Source organism: Pseudophryne corroboree, chromosome 9 (assembly GCF_028390025.1).
Source record: "Pseudophryne corroboree isolate aPseCor3 chromosome 9, aPseCor3.hap2, whole genome shotgun sequence".
Lineage (NCBI taxonomy): Eukaryota > Metazoa > Chordata > Amphibia > Anura > Myobatrachidae > Pseudophryne > Pseudophryne corroboree.
The window spans coordinates 176071091-176092924 of record NC_086452.1 but is presented as its reverse complement, the minus strand read 5'-3'; the positions used below and the strand labels follow the sequence as shown (position 1 = coordinate 176092924).

The 21834-nt window shown below is 47.9% G+C and overlaps 1 protein-coding gene across 1 annotated transcript in view; it reads left to right on the top strand.

Moving 5' to 3' along the window:
* LOC134957797 (calcium-activated chloride channel regulator 1-like) overlaps positions 1–21834 on the top strand; it is a 141387-nt gene that overhangs the window by 80267 nt on the left and 39286 nt on the right. The window contains exon 10 of the mRNA XM_063939965.1: positions 4625–4846. Coding sequence (XP_063796035.1) covers positions 4625–4846 — 222 coding nt within the window. The remainder of the gene's footprint in view (positions 1–4624; positions 4847–21834) is intronic.

The window sequence follows — 21834 nt, the reverse complement described above, 5'->3', positions numbered from 1 at the left end:
GCCTTGCGACCGATCAACTCGGAATGAGGGCCTAAATCTTTACTTTCACGGTGTGTGTGTCTTGTCTTTTTTTGGGTATTTTTTTAGTAGTAGTACTACAGGTACCAGCGGGCCCGTTTTTCCGTCGCATGCTGGTACTTGTGGTTCTCCAAGTACCAGCATGCGGGGGAGGCTTGCTGGGCCTTGTAGTACTGCTACTAAAAACAATATCTTTTCATTATCACAAAAGGCTATCAGCCTCCCCATCCGCAGCCCATTGGATGGGGGGGGACAGCCTCGGGCTTCACCCCTGGCCCTTGGGTGGCTGGGGGGGGGACCCCTTGATTGAAGGGGTCCCCACTCCCCCAGGGTACCCCGGCCAGGGGTGACTAGTTGGATTTTTGATGCCACGGCCGCAGGGCACTATATCAAAGTGACCCCCGGCTGTGGCATTATCTGTCCAGCTAGTGGAGCCCGGTGCTGGTTTTAAAAATACGGGGGACCCCTACTCTTTTTGTCCCCCGTATTTTTGGAACCAGGACCAGGCGCAGAGCCCGATGCTGGTTGCTTAAATATGGGGGAACCCCTGTCAATTTTTTCCCCATATTTCTGCAACCAGGATCGGCTCAAAGAGCCCGAGGCTGGTTATGCTTAGGAGGGGGGACCCCACGCAATTTTTTTTAATAAAATAACAACTTTCCCACCCCTTCCCACTGATATACATGCACGGATCTCATGGATCCCTGCATGCCTATCCAATCACGGGGAAAAAAAGCAGGTCTGTTTTTTTTAAGCACTTTTTTACGAGTTGTAATTTTTCACGGCAGTGTTTGTTTTTTTTTTTGCTTTGCACTTCTTAGTAAATTACCGAGATTCATACTTAAAAAGCCGCGTTTTGACCGATGGTGTATTCATTCGTAATTTTTTTCTTGGACTTGCAAAAAATTACGAATGCCCTCATCACTGCCGTGATTATTGCTTAGTAAATTACCGAGATGACACTTTGATGAAAAAACGGCATCTCGGTCAAAATCGGGAGCTTAGTAAATTTACCCCAAGGAGTCAATATAATTCCTTACCTGGACGATCTTCTGATAAAAGCGAGATCCAAGGAACGGTTGGTGCAGAACATTGCACTCTCCCTGTCAGTAGTCCAACGTCACGGTTGGATCATGAATTTTCCAAAGTCACAGTTGGAACCGACGACAAGATTGTCCTTCCTGGGGATGACACTGGACACAGAAGTACAGAGGGTATTTCTTCCAGTGGAAAAGGCTCTGGAAATCCAGAGACTGGTCAAGCAAATTTTGAAACCAACAAGAGTGTCGATCCATCAATGCATTCGGTTGTTTGAAAAGATGGTAGCGGCCTACGAGGCCATACAGTTTGGCCGATTCCATGTCAGAGTATTCCAGTGGGACCTGTTGGACAAGTGGTCCGGATCCCATCTGCACATGCACCAGAAGATAATCCTGTCCTCCAAAGCCAGGATTTCGCTCCTGTGGTGGCTACACAGTTCTCACCTATTAGAGGGACGCAGGTTCGGGATTCAGGACTGAATCCTAGTAGGACTGAATCCTAGTAACCACGGATGCAAGTCTCCGAGGCTGGGGAGCAGTCACACAGGGACAAAGTTTCCAAAGAAGATGGTCAAGTCAGGAAACCTGTCTCCACATAAACGTGCTAGAATTGAGAGCCATTTACAATGGCCTTCTACAAGCGGTGCATCTTCTTCAAGATCAATCCATGCAGATCAAGTCGGACAATGTAACAGCAGTCGCGTACATAAACCGTCAAGGCGGAACGAAAAACAGAGCAGCAATGGCAGAGGTGACAAAGATCCTCATCTGGGCAGAAAAACATGCAAGAGCTCTGTCTGCAATTTTCATTCCGGGAGTGGACAACTGGGAAGCAGACTTCCTCAGCAGACACGATCTCCATCCAGGAGAGTGGGGCCTCCACCAAGAAGTCTTCACAGAGGTGACAAGTCTTTGGGGAGTTCCTCAAGTAGACATGATGGCATATCGTCTCAACAAGAAGCTTCAGAGATATTGTTCCAGGTCGAGAGACCCTCAAGCAATAGCAGTGGATGCACTGGTGACCCAGTGGGTGTTTCGGTCGGTATATGTCTTCCCTCCACTTCCACTGATACCAAAATCATATGAAGAACAAGGGTTTGAGCGATTCTCATTGCCCCAGACTGGCCAAGGAGTGCTTGGTATCCAGATCTTCAGGAGTTACTCATAGAAGATCCTCGGCCTCTTCCTCCTCGCGAGGACCTGCTGCAGCAGGGGCCGTGCGTATATCAAGACTTACCGCGGCTACGCTTGACAGCATGGCGGTTGAGCGCCGGATCCTAGCCCGAAAGGGTATTCCAAAAGAAGTCATTCCCACACTTATTCAGGGCAGGAAAGGGGTAACGTCTAAGCATTACCACCATATTTGGAGAAAATATGTGTCTTGGTGTGAAACCAAGAAGGCTCCAATGGAAGATTTTCAGTTAGGACGTTTTCTCCATTTTCTACAGGCAGGTGTGGATGCGGGCCTACGATTGGGTTCAATCAAGGTCCAGATTTTGGCATTATCAATTTTCTTTCAAAAACAATTGGCCTCCCTTCCAGAAGTTCAGACGTTCGTGAAAGGAGTGCTGCACATCCAACCTCCATTTGTGCCTCCGGTGGCACCATGGGACCTTAATGTGGTGTTGCAGTTCCTGCAATCAGATTGGTTTGAACCTCTGCAGGAGATAGAATTGAAGTTTTTTACTTGTAAAGTGGTCATGTTATCGGCCTTGGCATCCGCAAGGCGGGTGTCTGATTTGGGGGCCTTGTCCCACAAGAGCCCTTACCTGATCTTCCATGAAGATAGAGCAGAGTTGAGAACTCGCCAACAATTTCTTCCAACGGTGGTTTCGTCTTTCTATATGAACCAACCTATTGTGGTGCCAGTTGCTTCTGACACCTTCACTGCGTCAAAGTCTCTTGATGTAGTTAGAGCTTTCAAAATGTATGTCGCTAGAACAGCTCGGGTACGGAAAACAGAGGCTCTGTTTATCCTGTATGCTCCCAATAAGATTGGGTGTCCTGCTTCTAAGCAGACCATTGCGCGTTTGATCAGAGGGACGATTCAGCACGCTCATTCCACAGCAGGATTGCCGATACCGAAGTCGGTAAATGCCCATTCTACTAGAAAAGTGGGCGCATCCTGTGCGGCTGCCCGTGGGGGTCTCGGCATTGCAACTTTGCCGAGCAGCTACTTGGTCAGGGGCAAACACATTTGAAAAGTTTTACAAGTTTGACACCTTGGCCGATGAGGACCTCAAGTTTGGTCAATCGGTGCTGCAGGGTCACCCGCACTCTCCCGCCCGTACTGGAGCTTTGGTATAATCCCATGGTACTGAAGTGGACTCCAGCATCCTCTAGGACGTATGAGAAAACATGATTTTAATACCTACCGGTAAATCCTTTTCTCCTAGTCCGTAGAGGATGCTGGGCGCCCGACCCAGTGCATACTTTACCTGCAGTTGTTACGGTTGTAGTTACACAGATATTGGCCCTCATTCCGAGTTGTTCGCTCGATAAAAATCTTCGCATCGCAGCGATTTTCCACTTAATGCGCATGCGCAATGTCCGCACTGCGACTGCGCCAAGTAAATTTGCTATGCACTTAGGATTTTTACTCACGGCTTTTTCATCGTTCTGGTGATCGTAATGTGATTGACAGGAAATGGGTGTTACTGGGCGGAAACAGGCCGTTTTATGGGCGTGTGGGAAAAAACGCTACCGTTTCCGGAAAAAACGCAGGAGTGGCCGGAGAAACGGAAGAGTGTCTGGGCGAACGCTGGGTGTGTTTGTGACGTGAAACCAGGAACGATAGGCACTGAACTGATCGCAGATGCCGAGTAAGTCTGAAGCTACTCTGAAACTGCTACGAGATGTGTAATCGCAATATTGCGAATCTTTCGCTCGCAATTTTAAGAAGCTAAGATTCACTCCCAGTAGGCGGCGGCTTAGCGTGTGCAATACTGCTAAAATCGCCTTGCGAGCGAACAACTCGGAATGAGGGCCATTGTGTTACGGTTATTTTCAGCATGTTGCTGCAATTGTTCATGCCCGTTGGCATGTGTTATGTTGAATGCCATGTTGTGTGGCATGGTTGAGGTGTGAGCTGGTATGAATCTCACCATTAAATTATAAGTAAATCCTTTCCTCAAAATGTCATCTACCTGGGCACATTTCTAAAACTGAGGTCTGGAGGAGGGGCATAGAGTGAGGAGCCAGCTCACGCCCTTGAAAAGTCTTAAAGTGCCCATGGCTCCTGCGAAACCGTCTATACCCCATGGTACTGAAGTGGACCCCAGCATCCTCTACGGACTAGGAGAAAAGGATTTACCGGTAGGTATTAAAATCCTGTTTTTGATGTGAGAGATGTGGCGGCTGCTGCGATCTTGGGGTGTGGGAGGTGCCGGATATTAGGGACCCCCCCGTACGCACGCCTATGCCTACCACCATACAATGTCATTGCATTTGTTCTATATTATCAAGATCTGAGCTTGCTAGCATTGTCTTCTGCACTTTAATTGCCGTTACAGGGCTGGTGGGAGGAATATTTTAGATAATGATAAACTTTTTTCTTTCTTGAACAGATTGAGAGTACTGCATCTAAAATACAACAAAATCAATGTCTGACTGGCAAAGTTACCATCGACAATACTGTAGGGAATAACACTTTCTTTTTGGCGACATGGACCAGTACAATTCCAAATATCAAGCTAACAGATCCAAAAGGGAAAGCCTATATAAATGACCAGTTTGTGAGTGATCCGATCTCAAAGTCGGCTCGTCTAATGATCCCAGGCACTGCAGAGGTATGGTGCCAAATTTAAAGTAAAAATATAATTTATTTGCAAAAACCCTTTATCTTTTTTCAACTAAATATATAAATATAGTTCATACCGCCCAGGCATCTTGTCTTCCCTTCATATATTGATTTACAAACTACTTGGAGCTGCAATATAAAAGGTAGCTACTCAATCAATGGCCCTCATTCCGAGTTGATCGCTCGCAAGGCGAATTTAGCAGAGTTGCTCACGCTAAGCCTACGCCTACTGGGAGTGTATCTTAGCTTCTTAAAATTGCGACCGATGTATTCGCAATATTGCGATTACAAACTACTTAGCAGTTTCAGAGTAGCTTCAGACTTACTCGGCATCTGCGATCAGTTCAGTGCTTGTCGTTCCTGGTTTGACGTCACAAACACACCCAGCGTTCGCCCAGACACTCCCCCGTTTCCCCGGCCACTCCTGCGTTTTTTCCGGAAACGGTAGCGTTTTTTCCCGCACGCCCATAAAACGGCCTGTTTCCGCCCAGTAACACCCATTTCCTGTCAATCACATTACGATCGCCGGAGCGATGAAAAAGCCGTGAGTAAAAATACTATCTCCATTGTAAAATTACTTGGCGCAGTCGCAGTGCGAATATTGCGCATGCGTACTAAGCGGAATTTCACTGCGATGCGATGAAAAATACCGAGCGAACGACTCGGAATGAGGGCCAATCTACAGTAGTAATACGTTTAAGGTGCATGAAAGGGAGGGGTTATTCTAACTGCTTGGACTGACTATATACTTATAGATGAAGCCAAGCTAATCTTTTCTGAGATGTGTTTGCATGTGTGTACGCATTGCAGCAACGATTAGTCACACCTGGGTGCGAATCGTCGCACCTGGAGCAATCAGTAAAAATCATAAAGTTCGCTGACGACACCACCATCATTGGTCTAATTGAGGACGGGGATGAGTCTGCATACAGACGCGAGGTAGACCAGCTAAAACGGGTGTGGTATGGTATGCCGGCGGACGGGCTCCCGGCGACCAGCATACTGGCGCCGGAAGGCCGACCGCCGGCATACCGACAGCGTGGCGAGCGCAAATGAGCCCCATGTGGGCTCGCTGCACTCGCCACGCCTTGGGCACGGTGGCGCGCTACGTGCGCCACACTATTTATTCTCCCTCCAGGGGGGTCGTGGACCCCCACGAGGGAGAAAAACTGTCGGTATGCCGGCTGTCGGGATTCCGGCGGCGGTATACTGTGCGCTGGGATCCCGTCGGCAACCTGAAGACCACCCGCTAAAACAGTGCTGCGGCAGGAACAACCTTGACCTAAATCCCCTCAAAATGGTTGAGATGGTAGTGGACTTCAGAAGGAAACCTGCTGCCATGCCCCCACTCGTGATTGCCGACCGTGTGGTAACGTGGGTCGACTCCTTTAAATTCCTAGGGTCAAAAATATCCTGTGACCTTAAATGGGGACCAAACATAGGCGCAATCGTCAGGAAGGCACAGCAGCGAATGTTCTTTCTAAGGCAACTCAAAAAATTCAATATCCCGCAGAATCTGCTGCACATCTTCTACACAGCCATTGTGGAGTCTGTCCTATGCTCATCAATCACAGTCTGGTATGGAGCTGCCAAAGAATGTGAAAAACGAAGGCTACAGAGGGTGGTGAGGACAGCAGAAAACATTGGGGGGTCATTCCGAGTTGATCGCTAGCTGCCGTTGTTCGCAGCGGAGCGATCAGGCAAAAAAATTGGCTTTTCTGCGCTGGCGTATGGGCCGCAGTGCGCACGCGTGACGTAATTTCACACAAAACTATGCAGTTTTACACAAGGTCTAGCGACGCTTTTCAGTCGCACTGCTGATCGGTGAGTGATTGGCAGGAAGTGGGTGTTTCTTGGCGGAAATGGACCGTTTTCCGGGAGTGTGCTAAAAAACGCAGGCGTGTCAGATGGAAGCGCAGGCGTGCCTGGGGAAACGGGGGAGTGCTGGCAAAACGCAGGGCGTGTTTGTGATGTCAAAACAGGAACTAAACTGTCTGCAGTGATCGCAAGGTAGGAGTAGGTTTGGAGCTACTCTGAAACTGCAAGGAAATATTTAATAGCAGAACTGCTAACCTTTCGTTCGCACTTCTGCTAAGCTAAGATACACTCCCAGAGGGCGGCGGCTTAGCGTTTGAATTGTTGCTAAAAGCAGCTAGCGAGCAATCAACTCGGAATGAGGGCCCTTGTCGGGACCGATCTCCCCACTGTTCAGGACCTATACCTGTCCAGAGTTAAGAAGCATGCAGGGAAAATCGTGGCAGACAAGAAACACCGTGGCCATGACCTGTTTGAAATGCTACCATCAGGCAGGCGTTACAGGTCCATTCCCGCCAAGATGACCAGAACAACTAAAAGCTTCTTTCCACTAGTTGTTCATCTACTAAACGATGTCTAAAATGTCTGGTGCTACGTACTGAATGCAGTTCTACACAGTGTCCCATAGTAAAGCATGTTATGTATGTATGCATGTTATGTTACTTATTACATTATGTATCTCCCCTTCATGTTGTTATTTGGCAATGCATTGTAACTAGAGATGAGCGCCTGAAATTTTTCGGGTTTTGTGTTTTGGTTTTGGGTTCGGTTCCGCGGCCGTGTTTTGGGTTCGAACGCGTTTTGGCAAAACCTCACCGAATTTTTTTTGTCGGATTCGGGTGTGTTTTGGATTCGGGTGTTTTTTTCAAAAAACACTAAAAAACAGCTTAAATCATAGAATTTGGGGGTCATTTTGATCCCAAAGTATTATTAACCTCAAAAACCATAATTTACACTCATTTTCAGTCTATTCTGAATACCTCACACCTCACAATATTATTTTTAGTCCTAAAATTTGCACCGAGGTCGCTGTGTGAGTAAGATAAGCGACCCTAGTGGCCGACACAAACACCGGGCCCATCTAGGAGTGGCACTGCAGTGTCACGCAGGATGGCCCTTCCAAAAAACCCTCCCCAAACAGCACATGACGCAAAGAAAAAAAGAGGCGCAATGAGGTAGCTGTGTGAGTAAGATTAGCGACCCTAGTGGCCGACACAAACACCGGGCCCATCTAGGAGTGGCACTGCAGTGTCACGCAGGATGTCCCTTCCAAAAAACCCTCCCCAAACAGCACATGACGCAAAGAAAAAAAGAGGCGCAATGAGGTAGCTGACTGTGTGAGTAAGATTAGCGACCCTAGTGGCCGACACAAACACCGGGCCCATTTAGGAGTGGCACTGCAGTGTCACACAGGATGTCCCTTCCAAAAAACCCTCCCCAATCAGCACATGATGCAAAGAAAAAGAAAAGAAAAAAGAGGTGCAAGATGGAATTGTCCTTGGGCCCTCCCACCCACCCTTATGTTGTATAAACAGGACATGCACACTTTAACCAACCCATCATTTCAGTGACAGGGTCTGCCACACGACTGTGACTGATATGACGGGTTGGTTTGGACCCCCCCCAAAAAAGAAGCAATTAATCTCTCCTTGCACAAACTGGCTCTACAGAGGCAAGATGTCCACCTCATCTTCACCCTCCGATATATCACCGTGTACATCCCCCTCCTCACAGATTATCAATTCGTCCCCACTGGAATCCACCATCTCAGCTCCCTGTGTACTTTGTGGAGGCAATTGCTGCTGGTCAATGTCTCCGCGGAGGAATTGATTATAATTCATTTTAATGAACATCATCTTCTCCACATTTTCTGGATGTAACCTCGTACGCCGATTGCTGACAAGGTGAGCGGCGGCACTAAACACTCTTTCGGAGTACACACTTGTGGGAGGGCAACTTAGGTAGAATAAAGCCAGTTTGTGCAAGGGCCTCCAAATTGCCTCTTTTTCCTGCCAGTATAAGTACGGACTGTGTGACGTGCCTACTTGGATGCGGTCACTCATATAATCCTCCACCATTCTATCAATGTTGAGAGAATCATATGCAGTGACAGTAGACGACATGTCCGTAATCGTTGTCAGGTCCTTCAGTCCGGACCAGATGTCAGCATCAGCAGTCGCTCCAGACTGCCCTGCATCACCGCCAGCGGGTGGGCTCGGAATTCTGAGCCTTTTCCTCGCACCCCCAGTTGCGGGAGAATGTGAAGGAGGAGATGTTGACAGGTCGCGTTCCGCTTGACTTGACAATTTTGTCACCAGCAGGTCTTTCAACCCCAGCAGACTTGTGTTTGCCGGAAAGAGAGATCCAAGGTAGGCTTTAAATCTAGGATCGAGCACGGTGGCCAAAATGTAGTGCTCTGATTTCAACAGATTGACCACCCGTGAATCCTTGTTAAGCGAATTAAGGGCTCCATCCACAAGTCCCACATGCCTAGCGGAATCGCTCCGTGTTAGCTCCTCCTTCAATGTCTCCAGCTTCTTCTGCAAAAGCCTGATGAGGGGAATGACCTGACTCAGGCTGGCAGTGTCTGAACTGACTTCACGTGTGGCAAGTTCAGAGGGCATCAGAACCTTGCACAACGTTGAAATCATTCTCCACTGCGCTTGAGACAGGTGCATTCCACCTACTATATCGTGCTCAATTGTATAGGCTTGAATGGCCTTTTGCTGCTCCTCCAACCTCTGAAGCATATAGAGGGTTGAATTCCACCTCGTTACCACTTCTTGCTTCAGATGATGGCAGGGCAGGTTCAGTAGTTTTTGGTGGCGCTCCAGTCTTCTGTACGTGGTGCCTGTACGCCGAAAGTGTCCCGCAATTCTTCTGGCCACCGACAGCATCTCTTGCACGCCCCTGTCGTTTTTTAAAAAATTCTGCACCACCAAATTCAAGGTATGTGCAAAACATGGGACGTGCTGGAATTTGCCCATATTTAATGCACACACAATATTGCTGGCGTTGTCCGATGCCACAAATCCACAGGAGAGTCCAATTGGGGTAAGCCATTCCGCGATGATCTTCCTCAGTTGCCGTAAGAGGTTTTCAGCTGTGTGCGTATTCTGGAAACCGGTGATACAAAGCGTAGCCTGCCTAGGAAAGAGTTGGCGTTTGCGAGATGCTGCTACTGGTGCCGCCGCTGCTGTTCTTGCGGCGGGAGTCCATACATCTACCCAGTGGGCTGTCACAGTCATATAGTCCTGACCCTGCCCTGCTCCACTTGTCCACATGTCCGTGGTTAAGTGGACATTGGGTACAGCTGCATTTTTTAGGACACTGGTGACTCTTTTTCTGAGGTCTGTGTACATTTTCGGTATCGCCTGCCTAGAGAAATGGAACCTAGATGGTATTTGGTACCGGGGACACAGTACCTCCAACAAGTCTCTAGTTGGCTCTGCAGTAATGATGGATACCGGAACCACGTTTCTCACCACCCAGGATGCCAAGGCCTCAGTTATCCGCTTTGCAGTAGGATGACTGCTGTGATATTTCATCTTCCTCGCAAAGGACTGTTGAACAGTCAATTGCTTACTGGAAGTAGTACAAGTGGGCTTACGACTTCCCCTCTGGGATGACCATCGACTCCCAGCGGCAACAACAGCAGCGCCAGCAGCAGTAGGCGTTACACGCAAGGATGCATCGGAGGAATCCCAGGCAGGAGAGGACTCGTCAGAATTGCCAGTGACATGGCCTGCAGGACTATTGGCATTCCTGGGGAAGGAGGAAATTGACACTGAGGGAGTTGGTGGGGTGGTTTGCAGGAGCTTGGTTACAAGAGGAAGGGATTTACTGGTCAGTGGACTGCTTCCGCTGTCACCCAAAGTTTTTGAACTTGTCACTGACTTATTATGAATGCGCTGCAGGTGACGTATAAGGGAGGATGTTCCGAGGTGGTTAACGTCCTTACCCCTACTTATTACAGCTTGACAAAGGGAACACACGGCTTGACACCTGTTGTCCGCATTTCTGGTGAAATACCTCCACACCGAAGAGCTGATTTTTTTGGTATTTTCACCTGGCATGTCAACGGCCATATTCCTCCCACGGACAACAGGTGTCTCCCCGGGTGCCTGACTTAAACAAACCACCTCACCATCAGAATCCTCCTGGTCAATTTCCTCCCCAGCGCCAGCAACACCCATATCCTCCTCATCCTGGTGTACTTCAACACTGACATCTTCAATCTGACTATCAGGAACTGGACTGCGGGTGCTCCTTCCAGCACTTGCAGGGGGCGTGCAATTGGTGGAAGGCGCATGCTCTTCACGTCCAGTGTTGGGAAGGTCAGGCATCGCAACCGACACAATTGGACTCTCCTTGTGGATTTGGGATTTCGAAGAATGCACAGTTCTTTGCTGTGCTGCTTTTGCCAGCTTGAGTCTTTTCATTTTTCTAGCGAGAGGCTGAGTGCTTCCATCCTCATGTGAAGCTGAACCACTAGCCATGAACATAGGCCAGGGCCTCAGCCGTTCCTTGCCACTCCGTGTCGTAAATGGCATATTGGCAAGTTTACGCTTCTCCTCCGACAATTTTATTTTAGGTTTTGGAGTCCTTTTTTTTCTGATATTTGGTGTTTTGGATTTGACATGCTCTGTACTATGACATTGGGCATCGGCCTTGGCAGACGACGTTGCTGGCATTTCATCGTCTCGGCCATGACTAGTGGCAGCAGCTTCAGCACGAGGTGGAAGTGGATCTTGATCTTTCCCTAATTTTGGAACCTCAACATTTTTGTTCTCCATATTTTAATAGGCACAACTAAAAGGCACCTCAGGTAAACAATGGAGATGGATACTAGTATACAATTATGGACTGCCTGCCGAGTGCAGACACAGAGGTAGCCACAGCCGTGAACTACCGCACTGTACTGTGTCTGCTGCTAATATAGACTGGTTGATAAAGAGATAGTATACTCGTAACTAGTATGTATGTATAAAGAAAGAAAAAAAAACCACGGTTAGGTGGTATATACAATTATGGACGGGCTGCCGAGTGCCGACACAGAGGTAGCCACAGCCGTGAACTACCGCACTGTACTGTGTCTGCTGCTAATATATAGACTGGTTGATAAAGAGATAGTATACTCGTAACTAGTATGTATGTATAAAGAAAGAAAAAAAAACCACGGTTAGGTGGTATATACAATTATGGACGGGCTGCCGAGTGCCGACACAGAGGTAGCCACAGCCGTGAACTACCGCACTGTACTGTGTCTGCTGCTAATATATAGACTGGTTGATAAAGAGATAGTATACTCGTAACTAGTATGTATGTATAAAGAAAGAAAAAAAAACCACGGTTAGGTGGTATATACAATTATGGACGGGCTGCCGAGTGCCGACACAGAGGTAGCCACAGCCGAGAACTACCGCACTGTACTGTGTCTGCTGCTAATATAGACTGGTTGATAAAGAGATAGTATACTCGTAACTAGTATGTATGTATAAAGAAAGAAAAAAAAACCACGGTTAGGTGGTATATACAATTATGGACGGGCTGCCGAGTGCCGACACAGAGGTAGCCACAGCCGTGAACTACCGCACTGTACTGTGTCTGCTGCTAATATAGACTGGTTGATAAAGAGATAGTATACTCATAACTAGTATGACTATAAAGAAAGAAAAAAAAACCACGGTTAGGTGGTATATACAATTATGGACGGGCTGCCGAGTGCCGACACAGAGGTAGCCACAGCCGTGAACTACCGCACTGTACTGTGTCTGCTGCTAATATATAGACTGGTTGATAAAGAGATAGTATACTCGTAACTAGTATGTATGTATAAAGAAAGAAAAAAAAACCACGGTTAGGTGGTATATACAATTATGGACGGGCTGCCGAGTGCCGACACAGAGGTAGCCACAGCCGTGAACTACCGCACTGTACTGTGTCTGCTGCTAATATATAGACTGGTTGATAAAGAGATAGTATACTCGTAACTAGTATGTATGTATAAAGAAAGAAAAAAAAACCACGGTTAGGTGGTATATACAATTATGGACGGGCTGCCGAGTGCCGACACAGAGGTAGCCACAGCCGTGAACTACCGCACTGTACTGTGTCTGCTGCTAATATAGACTGGTTGATAAAGAGATAGTATACTCGTAACTAGTATGTATGTATAAAGAAAGAAAAAAAAAACACGGTTAGGTGGTATATACAATTATGGACGGGCTACCGAGTGCCGACACAGAGGTAGCCACAGCCGTGAACTACCGCACTGTACTGTGTCTGCTGCTAATATATAGACTGGTTGATAAAGAGATAGTATACTCGTAACTAGTATGTATGTATAAAGAAAGAAAAAAAAACCACGGTTAGGTGGTATATACAATTATGGACGGGCTGCCGAGTGCCGACACAGAGGTAGCCACAGCCGTGAACTACCGCACTGTACTGTGTCTGCTGCTAATATAGACTGGTTGATAAAGAGATAGTATACTCGTAACTAGTATGTATGTATAAAGAAAGAAAAAAAAACCACGGTTAGGTGGTATATACAATTATGGACGGGCTGCCGAGTGCCGACACAGAGGTAGCCACAGCCGTGAACTACCGCACTGTACTGTGTCTGCTGCTAATATAGACTGGTTGATAAAGAGATAGTATACTCGTAACTAGTATGACTATAAAGAAAGAAAAAAAAACCACGGTTAGGTGGTATATACAATTATGGACGGGCTGCCGAGTGCCGACACAGAGGTAGCCACAGCCGTGAACTACCGCACTGTACTGTGTCTGCTGCTAATATAGACTGGTTGATAAAGAGATAGTATACTACTAATATTATATATACTGGTGGTCAGGTCACTGGTCACTAGTCACACTGGCAGTGGCACTCCTGCAGCAAAAGTGTGCACTGTTTAATTTTAATATAATATTATGTACTCCTGGCTCCTGCTATAACCTATAACTGGCACTGCAGTGCTCCCCAGTCTCCCCCACAATTATAAGCTGTGTGAGCTGAGCACAGTCAGATATATATATACATTGATGCAGCACACTGGGCTGAGCAGTGCACACAGATATGGTATGTGACTGAGTCACTGTGTGTATCGTTTTTTTCAGGCAGAGAACGGATATATTAAATAAAACAAACAACTGCACTGTCTGGTGGTCACTGTGGTCGTCAGTCACTAAACTCTGCACTCTCTTCTACAGTATCACAGCCTCAGGTCAATCTCTCTCTCTCTCAACCCTAATCTAAATGGAGAGGACGCCAGCCACGTCCTCTCCCTATCAATCTCAATGCACGTGTGAAAATGGCGGCGACGCGCGGCTCCTTATATAGAATCCGAGTCTCGCGATAGAATCCGAGCCTCGCGAGAATCCGACAGCGTCATGATGACGTTCGGGCGCGCTCGGGTTAACCGAGCAAGGCGGGAAGATCCGAGTCGCTCGGACCCGTGAAAAAAAACATGAAGTTCGTGCGGGTTCGGATTCAGAGAAACCGAACCCGCTCATCTCTAATTGTAACCATAGCCAGATTAAGAGCACACTGATATCACTAACTTTCCCTCTTAATGTGAGAGCCAGAATGCGAGCAGGACAGTATGCAGTGCAGGCAGGGACACAGGAGTATTATGTTTCATGAGCTACCAATGGAGCTTTCTGACCAGAGGAGAGATAGGAGGGTGCAGAGAGCTGTGACACAGGGATCCTAGCTTCTCCTCCCTGCCTGGGTGTCTGAGTACTGTGTAAACTTTTATTCAACTAAACCATTTGTGTCTAGAGATAGAGACACACACACGGAAAGTCCTCCTGGGTCCGGTCCCAGTGTGTAAGTAAAATTGATTATACACTTAAATCAATGTACACTGCTTCAGGGGCCATATTACGTCCCACTATTGCTAGTGCATGGATTGCAAAGGCAATAGTAAAGTGGTCGGCTACCTTACTTGAGGATTCTGGGTATCGTCTGGCCTGGATCCCTGGGTGATAGACATTGTATCTCAGGGATACAGGCTGGAATTTCAAAGTCTCCCTCCTCATCGTTTTTTCAAATCAGGCTTACCAAATCAGTTGGCAGACAGCACTGTACTACAAGAAGCTGTCCGAAAGCTGGTGGAGGTACAGGTCATTGTGCCAGTTCCTCCCCCTGCGCAGTCCACAGGTTACTGTTCAAACCTTTTTGTGGTACCGAAACCGGATGGTTCGGTCAAACCCATTCTGAACCTAAAATCATTGAACCCCTTTCCAAAGGAATTCAAGTTCAAGATGGAGTCTCTCAGGGCGGTGATATCAGGTCTGGAAGAACGGGAATTTCTGGCGGTATATTTACAAAGATTCGTGTTTTTGCCGTTTTTAAGGGTGTTTGAACTCGAATGGTATCGGGTGCATTTTACTGCAACTTTTTGAATCCTGATACGATCATTCACTAAGCTGCCGAGTTTTGCACAGTCGTTTTTTCCGATGTAATTCGTAATGTCAGGCAGTGTTTTACGGGAGTGATGAGTAAAACACTGCCTGACAAAACACAAGGAATCCCGGCCGGATCTGTGAGATCCGTGCAGGGCTTCATTGTGTACCTTAAAAAGGTGTTTTAATTGTTTTTAAATCTGAAAAAAATTGCGTGGGGTCCCCCCTCCTAAGCATAACTAGCCTTGGGCTCTTTGAGCCGGTCCTGGTTGAAAAAATATGGGGGGGAAAATGACAGGGGTTCCCCCATATTTTAACAACCAGCACCGGGCTCTGCGCCTGGTCCTGGTGACAAAAATACGGGGGACAAAAAGCCTAGGGGTCCCCCGTATTTTTGGAACCAGCACCAGGCTCCACTAGTCAGAGAGATAATGCCACAGCCGGGGGACACTTTTATATAGGTCCCTGCGGCCCTGGCATTACATCCCCAACTAGTCACCCCTGGCCGGGGTACCCTGGAGGAGTGGGAACCCCTTAAATCAAGGGGTCCCCCCCTCCAGCCACCCAAGGGCCTTGATTTAAGTGGTTCCCACTCCTCCAGGGTAACTCGGCCAAGGGTGACTAGTTGGGGATGTAATGCCAGGGCCGCAGGGACCTATATAAAAGTGTCCCCCGGCTGTGGCATTATCTCTCTGACTAGTGGAGCCCGGTGCTGGTTCCAAAAATACGGGGGACCCCTAGGCTTTTTGTCCCCCGTATTTTTGGCACCAGGACCAGGCGCAGAGCCCGGTGCTGGTTGTTAAAATATGGGGGAACCCCTGTAATTTTTCCCCCCATATTTTTGCAACCAGGACCGGCTCAAAGAGCCCGAGGCTGGTTATGCTTAGGAGGGGGGACCCCACGCAAATTTTTTCCTAAGTTTTTACATTAAACAGACCCTTTCCCATATATAACCATGCACAGATCTCACTGATCTGTGCATGGTTATCCAAACTCGACTGGAAAAAGCAGGTCTATTCTTTTGCTGCTTTTTTTAACGATTCGCAAAAAAAAACACCCGCACTTGAGCACTCAGAGACTAACACCCAAATACGAATGAATAGTGAATACCCGTGTTGTATGAAATAACAGCCGCGTTTGACCGATGGTCTATTCATTCGTATTTCTGAACTTTGTCATTCAAACCATTACGAATTGTCCAAACACTGCCGAGATTGGTGCTTAGTGAATTCCCGTGTTGGGACTTAGAAAAAAAAACACAAATCGGACAAACTCGATTTTTTAGTAAATATTGGCCCTGGTATCCCTGAATATCAAGGATGCGTACCTCCACAATGTGATCTGGCTGCCGCCTCAGGCTTATCTCTGTTTCGCATTGCTGGACTGTCATTTCCAGTTCCAGGCCCTGCCATTCGGCCTATCCACAGCACCAAGGGTGTTTACCAAGGTGATGGCAGAAATGATGGTTCTCTTCCGCAAACAAGGGGTGAACATCATTCCATATCTGGATGATCTGCTGATAAAGGTATCGTCCAAGGAAAAGCTGCTGCAGTCCATTGTTCTCACAACACACCTCCTCGGGAGTCATGGTTGGATTCTGAACCATCCAAAGTCACATTTGGAACCAACCCAGAGGTTGTCCTTTCTGGGAATGATCCTGGACACAGAAGTGCAGAAGGTGTTTCTTCCGCAGGAAAAGGCGTTGGTGATACAAACTATGGTCCAGGATGTCCTGAAGCCAGCCCGGGTGTCGGTGCATCAATGCATTTGCCTGTTGGGAAAGATGGTGGCCTCTTACGAGGCTCTCCAGTACGGGAGGTTCCACGCTCGGACCTTCCAACTGGATCTCCTGGACAAGTGTTCGGGATCTCATCTCCACATGCACCAGAGAATTAGTCTGTCACAAGGGCCAGGATTTCGCTCCTATGGTGGTTACAATTACCTCACCTTCTGGAGGGCCGCAGGTTCGGGATTCAGAATTGGGTCCTTCTAACCACGGATGCGAGCCTTCAGGGCTGGGGAGCAGTCACTCAAGGAGTAACCTTCCAAGGACGGTGGTCAAGTCTGGAAGCCGGCCTGCCCATCAACATCCTGGAACTAAGGGCAGTCTTCTTCAGGCAGCCCCTCTTCTAAGAAATCAGGCCATTCAAGTACAGCCGGACAACGTAACAACAGTGGCTTACATAAACCGACAGGGCGGAATGAAGAGCAGAGCGGCTATGTCAGCGTGACAAGAATACTCCTCTGGACAGAAAAACACGCGTTGGCGCTGTCAGCCATCTTCATTCCGGGAGTAGACAACTGGGAAGCAGACTTCCCCAGCAGACACGATCTCCATCCAGGAAAGTGGGGACTCCATCCGGAGGTGTTCAAGGAAATAACAGACCTTTGGGGTTTACCCCAAATAGACATGATGGCCTCTCGTCTCAACAAGAAGCTTCGGCGTTATTTTTCCAGGTCGAGGGACCCACTGGCAGTGGACGCCCTGGTGTCACCGTGGGTGTTCCAGTCAGTGTACGTGTTTTCACCACTACCATTCATTCCAAGAATCCTAAAGCTCATAAGGAGAACAAGGGTTCAAGCGATCCTCATTGCCCCAGACTGGCCAAGGAGGGCTTGGTACGCGAACCTTCTGAATCTACTGCAAGAAGAACCGAGGCCTCTTCGGGAGGACCTGCTGCAGCAGGGGCCGTTCGCCTATCAAGACTTACCGCTGCTACGTTTGACGACATGGAAGTTGAGCGCCTGATACTTGCTCGGAAAGGCATTCCGAAGAAGGTCATTCCTACCCTTATCCAGGCTAGGAAAGGGGTAACGTCTAAACATTACCATCCTATTTGGAAGAAATATGTCTCTTGGTGTGAATCCAAGAAGTTCCTACGGTGGAGTTTCAACTCGGACGTTTTCTCCTCTTCCTGCAAGCAGGTGTGGCTATGGGCCTGAGGTTAGGATCTGTGAAGGTCCAGAGTTCGGACCTATCCATTTTCTTTCAGAAACAATTGGCTGCCCTCCCTGAGGTTCAGACTTTTTTGAAGGGAGTTCTGCACATCCAACCTCCCTTTAACCGCCTATGGCGCCTTGGGACCTTAACGTGGTGTTGCAGTTCCTCCAGACGGATTGGTTTGAACCTCTACAGGAGGTTGAGGTCAGATTTCTTACATGGAAGGCGGTCACTTTGTTGGCCTTAGCTTCTGCTAGACGCGTGTCCGAATTGGGGGCGTTATCCTGTAAAAGCCCTTACTTGATCTTCCACGAAGATAGAGCTGAGCTCCGGACACGTCAGCAGTTTCTTCCGAAGGTTGTGTTGGCATTTCACATCAACCAACCTATTGTGGTGCCAGTGGCTACTGACTCCTCAATTAGATCAAAGTCCTTGGATGTTGTAAGGGCTCTTAAGATATATGTGAAGAGAACTTCTCGTCACAGAAAGTCGGACTCTCTGTTTGTCCTATATGATCCCAAGAAAATTGGGTGTCCTGCTTCTAAGCAGACTATTTCTCGCTGGATTAGGTTCACTATCCAGCACGCTTATGCTATGGCAGGACTGCCGTGTCCAAAATCTGTTAAGGCCCACTCTACTCGTAAGGTGGGGTCTTCCTGGGCGGCTGCCCGAGGTGTCTCAGCAGTGCAACTTTGCCGAGCTGCAACTTGGTCTGGGTCAAGCAAAATTTTACAAGTTCGATACTTTGGCCTCTGATGATCTGAAGTACAGTCAATAAGTTCTGCAGGAGCTTCCGCACTCTCCCTCCCGTTCTGGGAGCTTTGGTACATCCCCATGGTACTAATGTGGACCCCAGCATCCTCTAGGACGTAAGAGAAAATAGGATTTTGGTTACCTACCGGTAAATCCTTTTCTCGTAGTACGTAGAGGATGCTGGGCACGCGCCTAGCGCTTCGTTTTCCAACAAATGTTATTTGGTTCAGTACAACTTTGTTTTAGTTGAGTACTGCATTGTTACTTGGTAAGTAATGTTTTAGCGGTTGCTGAGTGTTCAAGCTAAGTTAGCTTGACGTGCCTTGTATGTGTTAGTTGGTATGAATCTCGCCACTATCTGTGTATAATCCTTCTCTCGAAGATGTCCGTCTCCTCGGGCGCAGTTTCTAGACTGAGTCTGGTAGGAGGGGCATAGAAGGAGGAACCAGCCCACACTCTCAAACTCTTAAAGTGCCAATGGCTCCTGGTGGACCCCTCTATACCCCATGGTACTAATGTGGACCCCAGCATCCTCTACGGACTACGAGAAAAGGAATTACCGGTAGGTAACCAAAATCCTATTATTCAGTGGGAAGTCCAGGCAGAGAGCATTTTGTCCCTCCTGGAATGGAAAATGTTGAAAGGTATGCACAACCTAATATACATCCCCTACCTTCCACCGGGGCCCCCCTGTCTTAAGTTCCCCCGGGAACTCCCAAGGCTTAATCCGGCCCTGATTGTAACAGCAAACAATTCCTAGTATATGCGAGTACACCTGGCCAATAAAGCGGATTCTGATTCTGATGCATTTCCTATGGATCGTGGGTGCTAATGTTCACATGATCCACACCAATATAGTCACACCCATGAATAGTCGCAGGTGCGATGAACGAGGATACATCTGTATATAGGGCTTAGTTCTGAGTCGGATACATCTGTGTGCCCAGAGCCGTCTCTTGTATTGGACTTAATGTGTCATGACCAAATCTCCTCCTCCCTGAACCACCACTGCCGCCAATAGCACACATACCACCTCCAACCCACCCCCCTCCCTGAGCACCGCTGCCACTGACACACACGCTCCCCCCAGACATCACTGTTGATAATACCCACCATCCTACTCTTCCTCCCAGACATCACTGTCACCAGACACCACTGTTGCTGATTGCACATACCACCCCATTTCACCCGGACACCTCCGCCGGCGATGATAGCGACCCCCCTTCCCGGGAATCACAGCTACCATCTCTGCCAGTAGGGGCCCCTGTGCACTGCTTTGCCCGTAGGCCGATGCTGTACAGAAGGCCATGCATGCACCATACAATGTATCCAAAGATGCACATAGGGGTGTGTGTGTGTGTGTGTGTGTGTGTGTGTGTGTGTGTGTGTGTGTGTGTGTGTGTGTGTGTGTGTGTGTGTGTGTGTGTGTGTGTGTGTGTGCTGCTTCATGTGCAAACGGAGACCATCATGAAGAAGGCATTTCTAGGTGGTACTGGGTGTTGAGTATCAAGTTGCACAGAGTGGCTATTTCTGATGGGAATGTTTTTGGTGTGTATGTAAAGCTCTGAGCGATTCTTAATCATGCATATGGAAAAGGAACGCCTATTTCTGGAAGATTTCATTCACCTATTATGTGACTGGTGCAAGTGGCCATACTAATGATGACAATTAGGTCTGCAACACTAGAAAAGTGGGCGTGATAGGCGCACACACACAGATTTGCAACTTAGTTCAGCCAATTGCCTCATTCGCATATGAAAGTGAGTACAATGAATGTCGCAGCCATAGGGTAAAGCGCCCTCAGAAGCGCATGACTCAGAATCGGGCCCTTAAAGCCAAGTTAAGGGTAAGAGCAAAAATGAGAATTTTGCCTCCGAAATAAACAATGTTGCCGTACAAGGGGCGCAAATGTATTTATTTTTTGTATGCAGGGAAAATACTGATATTGCATTTAGGAAAGAAATACAGGTCTGACTTGTTTTATACACTGTGATATAGATCTAATCTGTCTCACCTGAAGTGTAACATGTTTTATACGGGTGTAGTATGGTATGCCGTTTACAAATAAATCGGTGTATAGATTGCGCAAATTTAGTCCTAAATGATTACATGAAATAGAAGAGTGTTACTTCCCTTTTGTTTCTTTATGGGGAATAACTTCCTGGGTATCACCATATATTGAATTGTCTGAACTGAAAAAAATATAATAACACAATAGTGCAGACATCCAATTCAAAAAACACAGAACGGTTCTTTATATACCACACTCACAATGTGTCAATGGGTTGCAAGCATATAGTAAGTTTCAGCTTGAAGGAAAATGATTCTTCTGATATCCACCTGAACTTCAGGCTGAAACAGAATAAGGCAAAGCAATAGTGCAGACTTCCCATTCAAAGGAAAAAGGGTTTTTAATAACAAATGCACTCACAAACAAAAGAAGCGGTGTGGCTTCTTTTTTACCTGGTGGACTGAGGTATAGGACTGATCCTGAACTTGCGCTTAGGAGTATCCGGAACTATGTGGGCTTTTTGGATCGATGAGTATACAGCCATCTCTAGCACCAGTGTTATTACATGCTTTTAAATTTCTTTTGTTTGTGAGTGCATTTGTTATTAAAAAACCTTATGTACGGCTGATAGCAGGGATGGACTGGGGTCCGAATTCGGTCCTGGCGTGTGCGTGAGCACATGCCAAAGGTCACAGTGCGCCCTGTACGGGGATGCATGGTCACTAAAGTCGGGGGCATGCCGTGAGTCGGGGGGCATTGACTCATGGCACGCCCCCGTTTCCATGGAGATGAGGGGGGCGGGGGCACGCCGCGAGTCATGGGGGCATGGTCTCACGGCATGCCTCCATCTCTATGGAGACGGGAGGGGAGGCGGAGGAGCGGCCTTCCAGTCTCTTTGCCTGACAGGACCGGCCCACAAGCCCATCGGCCCTTCTGGCATTTGCCAGAAGTGCCAGATGAGCAGTCTGACCCTGGCTGATAGTGACTATAATGCATTCTTGCCTACTCTGCAGGAAGTAAGAGGTCCTGGGGTATGATGGCGAGA